The following is a 10,983-nucleotide window of genomic DNA, read 5'->3' on the forward strand; positions in this document are numbered from 1 at the left end:
CTGGGTCATATTTCCCCCCACAAAGTGAAAAAAAAAAAAAAAAAAAAAAGTTTAAAAATATGTATAGATTATCAGAATGTATTGGCTATCAGTCATCTTGCTCTTTAAATATCCCAGTCGATTATTGAAAAACCCATATTGGTCAACCTCTAAGACCTATTTCTGTCTCATGATTTAATAAATAATTTTGTATTGTTCCAATATGCCATATCTAACAGAAACCCAGATATTTTTCATTACAACAGCTGGAGAAATAGTAGTGATATAATGAAAAATCGAAATAATGCATCAGAGCGAAAACAGATGGACATTTAATGAAGTAAATCAGGCCATGCTAACAGGTTCATTGTTTCATATGCTGGGCATCAGGCACAGTGGCAGGTAGGGATGAAAGAGGACATTAAAATGGACACCTTAGAAAATTACACATCTCTCTCCGGACTTCTCCCAAGACTGCAGTTTTTTTATTTGAAATCATAGTCCTATGATATGATTGAATTTTAATAGGTTGACATCAATTTCCCCCTCCCCCCACCCATTTCCTTCTACAAGCACACGCAGACTCACTCTCTTTGGGTTTAAAGGCAGGAACTGTGAGCGGTGTCGGAGTCTGTTCTACAGGGAGGTCGGTGCACTCCTGTGGGCCAAGGACGTGTGCAAACCGTGTGAGTGCCACAGCACTGGGACCGTCAATGGCAGTTTAGAATGTGAGCCGGTAAGTGTGGACATGCACACACATACACATTCATCCACAAAAATTTATGCATTTCCCATAAATAAAACCCCACAGAAAACAAAGCAGATAATGAACCCCCATCATTCACCAAGTTTATCTCCTGCTATTTGCATATTTGTATGTTAAATATTTTTATTAATTTAATTTCTACAATAGTTTATAGAACTTAAAGCTCATTTTAACACATTATGCAGATTTTTTGGCCTCTGATCTATATCTGATATTTGAGATATTAGATACATTTCTGAATTACAAGGTGCAACAGTAGCGTCAAGGCAATATCTCTGCATATGCAAAGGCAGACATTTGAGGCTTTGATCCCCAGCTTTGTGATGGACCTGAGAATTGTAGATTCAGATAACGATATTGGCCAGTCCCTCTCGAGAGGGTTGCATTGATGTATTGGCTGAGGACTTTAGTATTCACAACAGCATTTATCAGTGGTTTGATCAGTAGGGAGTATGTAAAAGTGTCGTCATGAGGGCCTCTCTCGGGAGAATTCTCCCCCACCTTTTCCTTTATCTTAGCTACATGAAAGCCATTTTGGAGGAACAGATCCATGTCGATAGATATAGTGAATGACAAATTCAGAATCAATGGTTGGGTCAGCCCCATGTTGGATTGTTACCTTATTTAAATGATCAGAATGATTATTTCCTCACATATGGAAATGACTTTACACTGTTGGTTGGGCAGTTTTTGTTTGGTGCTGGGTAGGGATTGAGCCTTCTTGGCTCATGGTTGGAATTTATGTAGCTTATGTCTTATGTTTTATCCTATTAACATTATTGATAAATGATTCAAGATTTGATAGTATTTTTCTGATGCAGATTTTTTTCTTTTCTATTAAGTCATGCAAAAAAGCTTTCGTTTATTCCAGTAAATATTATGTATGAACTCTGGTGACATTTAGTGAGACTACACTGAATATTTGTCAATTTTAATGTAATTTTTACTACTACTACTGCTATTATATTATATTATATTTAATATTGTATTATATTATATTATATTATTATATTATTGGTTGATTTATTAACTTTTGAATCAGCACTTAAAGGGATAGTTCACCCAAAAATGAAAAGCCTGTCATCATTTACTTTCTCTCAAATTTTTCCAAACCTTAGTTACTTTCTTCTGTTGAATACAAAAGAAGATATTTTGAAGAATGTTGATAACCAAACAGTTGCTGGTTGTCATTGACTTCCACAGTAAGGAAAAATGCCATGAAAGTCAATGGGGAGCGAAAGAAAGAAAGAAAGAAACTTGCACAGGTTTGGAACAACTTGAGGGTGAGTAAATGATGACAAAATATTCATTTTTGGTTGAACTCTCCCTTTAAGCTTTGAGTCATTAGGGATATCTAGTCTCTTTTCCTGAAGTTCTGACATATAGAACCTTACCACAAGGATCACGGTAGCTATTCATGTTAGTAGTATCAAATATTTCCTCTCTTCATCCAAACAACAGCTGGTACTTTCAATCCATCCCAAAGAAGAGACCCGTTTTGTTAAGCCACATAACCCTCTGCACAATGGCAGCTTTTGAGCTCAGGTGTTGTGACCTCTTCCCCCTCATCCCAAACCACTCCATTCTCTGTAATGGAGATGAAAAGCTTCCCAGCAGCCCAGTGGGGAATCGTCGGGGTGGGGGGGTAGAGACAGAGCAGAGCTGCCCATCCATGACTCACACACACTCACACTGGCCTCCTCAACTTGACTAATTGGAGCACAGTCACGTGACGCTCTCCTTCCTCTGCAGATCGGGGGGCAGTGTAAGTGCAAGCGACATGTGTCTGGCAGACAGTGCAATCAGTGCCAACACGGATTCTACAAGCTGCAGTCGGCACTGGCTGACGGCTGCCGCGCCTGTAACTGCAATACCGCTGGGACCGTGCAGCCAGATATTACCTGTCACCACGACTCAGGTCAATGCCAGTGTAAGGCAAACGTAATCGGTACGTATCAAACAGCATTGCGCCCTCCATCGTTCTTTCGCTCTCTTCTCCCATCCTTCTCTTTCTCTCTCTCCAACTTCTTTTTTCTGTCTCTCAACCTTTCTCTCTGTCTCTCCCTGTTGATTCCCACAAAGTTGATAAGCTGTACAGGGTAAAAAATAAATACATATACAGATAAATGAGTATGGCTGGAATCATGAATGTTGTACTGTCTCTATGTAGATAAACTAATAAATAAATTTTTGGCATATCAGCCATGGTCTTCATTTTTATCAACATTAAGATTTTAGCTTAAAATTTATATGAATGTAAACTTTTTGTTAACTTCTTTTATGTTTATTACTATTGTTTCCTAATCTAATTCATTTTAAATGGTCATGAGGTAGGACAAACTTAAAAAAAATATATGTATATATATATATTCTATGTTGTCTTTCAGTAAGTTTTAAATTAAATATATTACAAAATTATTTTGACAATGGTTGATATGCCGTTTTATATTAGAAATTATTCAAAATGATTAATTTTCTTCTTGTTTGCACTTTTTAATTTCTGAAATGAAAACATACGAAGCATACAGTGATCACTCTGCTGTGTTGCATATGTAAATGAAATGATTAAATTGTTTACCATCAGGCTCTTTTTTTTTTTTTTGGCAAAGCCCTGTTTTTTTTCTCACAATTTTATTGTGAGCAGGAGCCAAAGGGATTTTTCTTCCAGCTTTTCCAGGCATTCCAGGTCTTTACGATAAATCTGTTCCTTTTTTTCTTCTTTGTACCTTTGAACAATTTTCTTATGAAATGCAAAAGAATGTTACTTAGAAGATCATGTGTATTGCTAAGCCAGAATATCAAGGACCACCTCATTTTAATTTTGTAATTCAATGCCAAGTTGATTATAATAAACTGCCCCTGTCTTCCTTATTTTTCATGCTTCTTACAAGACCTGCTTCTTTGTTTGTAGTTCCCACAGGTATTTTTCAGAAATTAGATTTGATTAAGGCAATTTATTACCTCCAGCGCGTTTGAGGCCAGCCACAGCTTCATAAGGACAAAATTTATCAAGCGTCCAAAGTGCTCTGCGTACACAATGTGCTTTGAAATGTTGATGTATGAGAATATTATGCAGAAAAGCATTACTGATAAAATGTGGGCTGCGCTGGTACACATCCCACTTCATGGGTGCACCAATGGGCAGTCAAATATATATTAAAAAGTATATATAATCATACTAGTTAAAACCAAATACACTTCAATTTATCAAAAATAATATCTTAAGCATAAATATTTACTTGCTTATTTTTACCTGCAGATTGTTGTTAGATTTAGTAATTAATTTCTTCTTATATTCACAGTTGGATGGCTCACAGTTACCATAGCGTTTAAAGAGTTACACAGATTTTCCAACATCCACAAGCCATGCACACAATGACAAATTGCGGCACCTTTGGCGTGATATTATTGGGGTATTCATCTGTGTCACATTGTGCATTTAACATAATGTTGTAATGAGGTTTAACTGTGGGTAGGGAGCAATATATTAATATCTAAATTCATTAAAGTGGAGCTGTGTAGAGGAATACACAGCAGTGGAAGCAATTAAAGGGATAGTTCACCTAAAAATGAAAAGTCTGTCATCATTTATTCTCAAGTTGTTCTAAACCTGTATGAATTTTTTTTTTATCTTTTGAATACCAAAGATATTTTTAAGAATGTTGGTAACCAAACAGTTGCTGGTAGCCATTGACTTCCACAGTAAGGAAAAATACCATGTCATGGGGAGCAGAAGAAAGTGAAAGGGGGAAAAAAAAACTTGTACAGGTTTGGAACAACTTGAGGGTAAGTAAACGATGGCAAAATATTCATTTTTGGGTGGACTCTCCCTTTAAGCTTCGAGTCATTTGAGTCGTCTAGTCTCTTTTCCTAAAGTTCTGACATATATAACTCAAGGAAGCTATTCATGTCAGTAGTATCAAATATTCCCTCTTTTCATCCAAACAACAGCTGGTACTTTCAATCCATCCCAAAGAAGAGACCTGTTTTGTTAAGCCACATAACCCTCTGCACAATGGCAGCTTTTGAGCTCAGGTGTTGTGACCTCTTCCCCCTCATCCCAAACCACTCCATTCTCTGTAATGGAGATGAAAAGCTTCCCAGCAGCCCAGTGGGGAATCGTCGGGGTGGGGGGGTAGAGACAGAGCAGAGCTGCCCATCCATGACTCACACACACTCACACTGGCCTCCTCAACTTGACTAATTGGAGCACAGTCACGTGACGCTCTCCTTCCTCTGCAGATCGGGGGGCAGTGTAAGTGCAAGCGACATGTGTCTGGCAGACAGTGCAATCAGTGCCAACACGGATTCTACAAGCTGCAGTCGGCACTGGCTGACGGCTGCCGCGCCTGTAACTGCAATACCGCTGGGACCGTGCAGCCAGATATTACCTGTCACCACGACTCAGGTCAATGCCAGTGTAAGGCAAACGTAATCGGTACGTATCAAACAGCATTGCGCCCTCCATCGTTCTTTCGCTCTCTTCTCCCATCCTTCTCTTTCTCTCTCTCCAACTTCTTTTTTCTGTCTCTCAACCTTTCTCTCTGTCTCTCCCTGTTGATTCCCACAAAGTTGATAAGCTGTACAGGGTAAAAAATAAATACATATACAGATAAATGAGTATGGCTGGAATCATGAATGTTGTACTGTCTCTATGTAGATAAACTAATAAATAAATTTTTGGCATATCAGCCATGGTCTTCATTTTTATCAACATTAAGATTTTAGCTTAAAATTTATATGAATGTAAACTTTTTGTTAACTTCTTTTATGTTTATTACTATTGTTTCCTAATCTAATTCATTTTAAATGGTCATGAGGTAGGACAAACTTAAAAAAAATATATGTATATATATATATTCTATGTTGTCTTTCAGTAAGTTTTAAATTAAATATATTACAAAATTATTTTGACAATGGTTGATATGCCGTTTTATATTAGAAATTATTCAAAATGATTAATTTTCTTCTTGTTTGCACTTTTTAATTTCTGAAATGAAAACATACGAAGCATACAGTGATCACTCTGCTGTGTTGCATATGTAAATGAAATGATTAAATTGTTTACCATCAGGCTCTTTTTTTTGGCAAAGCCCTGTTTTTCTGTGGGTTTTTTTTTCACAAATTTATTGTGAGCAGCAGCCAAAAGGATTTTTCTTCCAGCTTTTCCAGGCATTCCAGGTCTTTACGATAAATCTGTTCCTTTTTTTCTTCTTTGTACCTTTGAACAATTTTCTTATGAAATGCAAAAGAATGTTACTTAGAAGATCATGTGTATTGCTAAGCCAGAATATCAAGGACCACCTCATTTTAATTTTGTAATTCAATGCCAAGTTGATTATAATAAACTGCCCCTGTCTTCCTTATTTTTCATGCTTCTTACAAGACCTGCTTCTTTGTTTGTAGTTCCCACAGGTATTTTTCAGAAATTAGATTTGATTAAGGCAATTTATTACCTCCAGCGCGTTTGAGGCCAGCCACAGCTTCATAAGGACAAAATTTATCAAGCGTCCAAAGTGCTCTGCGTACACAATGTGCTTTGAAATGTTGATGTATGAGAATATTATGCAGAAAAGCATTACTGATAAAATGTGGGCTGCGCTGGTACACATCCCACTTCATGGGTGCACCAATGGGCAGTCAAATATATATTAAAAAGTATATATAATCATACTAGTTAAAACCAAATACACTTCAATTTATCAAAAATAATATCTTAAGCATAAATATTTACTTGCTTATTTTTACCTGCAGATTGTTGTTAGATTTAGTAATTAATTTCTTCTTATATTCACAGTTGGATGGCTCACAGTTACCATAGCGTTTAAAGAGTTACACAGATTTTCCAACATCCACAAGCCATGCACACAATGACAAATTGCGGCACCTTTGGCGTGATATTATTGGGGTATTCATCTGTGTCACATTGTGCATTTAACATAATGTTGTAATGAGGTTTAACTGTGGGTAGGGAGCAATATATTAATATCTAAATTCATTAATATGGAGCTCTGTTGCGGAATACACAGCAGTGGAGGTGTGTGGAGTTCTCAGTACTTATGGCTGTAAACGGTTTGCCCTGTAGGCTCTGCTCAGCAACATTAGGAATAGATTACCTGTCAGGAATATGTATGGCATATTCAAATAAGCACCGCACACATTTTAAAAAACTTGATATGATTTGATTCCACGTAGACCACTTTTTAGGGTCTCCAAATGAGCTGTAATTCTTTTTTAGCCTCATAGTTATTTTTACTTTTCTCCCTTCCATTGCCTTTCTTGGGTCTTTTAATTTATTTATTTTCCTTTTAGAGAAATTAAGTGCTACGCCTGAGGTGAGTCGTTCATCATTGGGAAAGGGCCTCACTTAATGATGACATTACCAATTTAGTTTTTTATTCCTTGTGTAATATTTCACTGATTTATTTATTTGTTTACTATGTACTACAGAGTGTTATGAAATGTGGGTTATGACGTAAAGGCCAAGACCAAATCATTTCAGATGTTGAAGGGTTAGTTCACCCAAAAATTCTGTCATTAATTACTCACCCTCATGTCGTTTCAAACCCGTAAGACCTTTGTTCATCTTCGCATCAGCTGGACGTAAACAACGTATGCTGTTCTGTGTCAGCTGCGTCACACCGGATCTGTTTCCTACGTTGTTTGCGCTTTGATTTGAATGAAAACATTTAACAACTGTGACGCAGCTGACACAGAACAGCATACGTTGTTTACGTCCAGCTGATTTTCTCCAAAATGGCACCAGGGTGATGCGAAGGAGACGAATTGTTGAATAAAGTCGTTATTTTTTTTTCTTTTGCGCACAAATATTCTCGTAGCTTCGTATAATTGCGGATGAACCACTGATGTCACATGGATTATTTTACAGATCTCCTTGCTACGTTTCTGGACTTGGGAACATTTCAGTTGCGTTGCTGTCTATGCAGGGTCAGACAGCTTTCAGATTCCATCAAAAATATCTTAATTTGTGTTCCGAAGAAGAAGGGTGAGTAATTAATGACAGAATTTTCATTTTTGGGTGAACTAACCCTTTGAGGTTGGTGGTTTGTGGATGGTAAGATGAAATTGAATAACTTTAGTTGAACAAAGATAAATGAAATGCTGCAATCTGCAAAAAGAAAATACATATGCACATATTTTTTTTGTTACTAGGGTTATCCACGTAAATTGACTTTCACATATTCACATCACGTTTTCTTTCAGAAATGGAAGGTTTCCACCTCAGAGTAACATTTTTTTTAAATAAAATAAAAAATAAACAAAAGGTAAATGTGGGCTTTTTCATTTTTATTGTGAAATTGAGCAATTGCAATTTAAAATTTGCAATTACACAAATTATTTTTGCAAAAAAATGGTTACTTACAATGAAGGATTAAATTAAATGGAATCCTGGTAATAATTACCACACCATAACCATAAAAAAAACCACTAAAGTATAAACAGTAAATGGAAAAACATTGGCAATTGCCACAGCTATTATCTTTTTAAAATTTAAAGATTTAAAGTTACTATTTTTGTTCTATAAATTTAACAGCAAATTCTCCTGAAATAAACTCCTGAAACCTACTTAAGTACCTCCTGGGGTCCTGGTTTGGAATAGCACTGATAGTCGTCTCCTCTTTTTATACTTAGGTCTAACCTGTGACCGTTGTAACTACGGCTTCAAATTCCTCAATCGCACAGATCCTGATGGCTGCATTCCCTGTGGTTGTGACCCACGGGGTTCTCTACACCAGTTCTGCAATCCTTTCACTGGCCAGTGCGAGTGCAAAGATGGCGTACGAGGCCTCCTCTGTGACACCTGCATCCCTCACTTCTACAGTCTGAACGGCAGTGGAGTCTGCCTGCCCTGCGACTGCAGTCCAAACGGATCTGTTCCCGGTACCTCCTGTGATGCGGTGACCGGACAGTGTAGGTGCAAACCTCACACAGAGGGCCGGCGGTGTGACGTGTGCTGGGATGGATACCACAGTCTGCACAGCAGCAACTCCTTGGGCTGTGTGCCTTGCCAGTGTGAGCTCAGAGGCACGGTGAATGGCTCAGATGTGTGCGACAAGACCACGGGCCAATGCATGTGTAAAAACAACGTAGAGGGACTAAGTTGTAATCGATGCTCATCTCACACCTACAACCTGAGTTCTGCCAACGCCACGCATGGATGTCAACCATGTCACTGTGATCACATGGGCACCGTACCTGCAACCGTGTGCAACCCTGTTAGTGGTCAATGCGTCTGCTTGCCCACACGTAACGGTCAAGACTGTGGAACCTGTAAACCAGGTTGGTCCTTTCAGTCTGATTTGAAACTATGTGTGTATTTACAAGGTGGATGGTGTATTTGTAAGCTCATTATACTGTGTTGGCAATGCCAGAGAATTCATTGCTTTAGTTGTTTACTGTGATTCCTAGCCATTGCGCATCGCATTTGAAGTATCTGCGTTAACATCTTTTGAATTACAAAGCGCTCTCTTCTTTTTCTTAACTAATGACTCCCTTGCATTTTGTTCTTGGCTCTGCAAGCTGCTGCATTGTTTTGTTATTCCTTTTTTCCTAGATTGTGCCTGGGAATTGAGAGTGTTTGGCAGTCACTTTGGCCGATGGCGTTTCATTAGCATAGCTACAGGCCATTCCTCATGTACCCTCAATCAACCCCCTCAGTGGCTGTTGGGCCAGTGCTGGCCTCATGACTCAAGTGCACTTCAGGGGGTGGAAATGTTTGCACTTGCCTTATTCTTTGCAGCATAGTAAGTGCTAGAAGTGCACTGCCAGGGGCTCAAGACACAGTGTGGCTAGACCAGCTGTACCAGTTGGTCCCTTTGTCTTCATAATGAAGATTAGCCCTCACTTTTGCACGCCAAGCAGAGCCTTCCGATTCCAAAAAGCTGCTACTCCTTTAGAGTACTGTAAAGACATGTTCCTATTAGTAATTTGGATAGTTGATCCTATCCTAATACTGCATTGTCCATCAACAAATTTGACCACAACCCTTAAACCCTGCTGATAAAACAACTTAGACTAGTTTAGACCAGCTTAAAGACCACATGATTTAAATTTGGAATTTTTTGCATATTAGTACAGTATATGTGTATTAGCTTGAGGTCATCTATATGCTAGTGTAATTTAATAAATAAATAAATACATAAAAAACAGGACAGACCCTTCAATGGAGAGCTGCAGGAATTACATTTTTGTAGGCCAATGCAGTAGTTGGCATTACCCTGGTTCCCTTTCAGTCGGTCACTCTCGACGTCACGTCGGATGACCGACGAATTGGGATCTCGCTTAGAGGGACCAATCTACTTCGAGTGTAAACTAAACGAGCCAATGCACATTGGCATGCGATTATTGCATCCAGCTGCCGCTGATCACAGCGTGAGTATAAGTAGGCAGCAGATGCAGTGCATATTCAGCTTTTCGCTTCGGAGCCGAGCGATCACATTGTTCTGCTTCTGACTACTCTACTGAGAGAAGAAGACTGAACGTGTTCAGTGCACTCTTGGAGAGCTCTTCGTGTTGGCGGTACAGCGCTTCAGCGGTGGTGGTTTCCCGTGTCGAGTGGGTTGCACACAACAGGCTGCACTACCCCGGGCCTTCGCAAGTATGCGTTTCCCCCAGTGAGCCTTATTGCACAGTTGCTGTGCAAGGTCAGAGAGGACGAGGAGCAGGTCCTTTTGGTGGCACCCTATTGGCCTACCCCCTCTAAGCGAGATCCCAATTCGTCGGTCATCCGACGTGACGTCTCCGTTCCCTCCTTCAGGGAACGAGGGTTACATACGTAACCGAGACGTTCTCTCAACAAAAAGTCAATAGGATTTTTCCATTGGCTTTTGGATTCTTGCAGAAATTAAACACTGTTACCAGCAAAAGCTTATGGTTCTTACGTGTTTTATTCATCAAGACAATCTTTACAAACTAACACAACTTTTATGACTTTTGAAGCCTAAATACAATTGCTAGGAAGCTAAAGAATGCTCAAGTTAGGCTATAAACGAATTACACCATGGTAGTCTCAGCCTCAGACGTCACGCCCACGAACCGTTGGCTGAACGTCTGATCCATACGGCACACAAAATTGGAAACACTTCGGGAGTTTCGAAGTCGTCATCAGATTGGTTGAATTATACAGGATTTCCGGGAGACGTGTGTGTTGTGTTCTTTAACGTTGCGCCTGGAAACAAATATGCCGTGACGCCAAACCCCCTCATGTTAGAAGAAAG

General features: G+C 39.0%; 1 protein-coding gene across 1 annotated transcript in view; it reads left to right on the plus strand.

Annotated features, from left to right (window-relative positions):
• LOC107733123 (Usher syndrome 2A (autosomal recessive, mild)) overlaps positions 1-10,983 on the plus strand; it is a 209,374-nt gene that overhangs the window by 34,849 nt on the left and 163,542 nt on the right. Inside the window, 3 exon segments of the mRNA XM_016544622.1 lie at positions 585-715; positions 2,498-2,693; positions 8,399-9,046. Of these exon segments, the coding sequence (XP_016400108.1) occupies positions 585-715; positions 2,498-2,693; positions 8,399-9,046 (975 nt within the window).

Source organism: Sinocyclocheilus rhinocerous, unplaced genomic scaffold (genome assembly GCF_001515625.1).
Source record: "Sinocyclocheilus rhinocerous isolate Xijiao unplaced genomic scaffold, SAMN03320098_v1.1 scaffold8, whole genome shotgun sequence".
In the NCBI taxonomy this organism is placed as follows: domain Eukaryota; kingdom Metazoa; phylum Chordata; class Actinopteri; order Cypriniformes; family Cyprinidae; genus Sinocyclocheilus; species Sinocyclocheilus rhinocerous.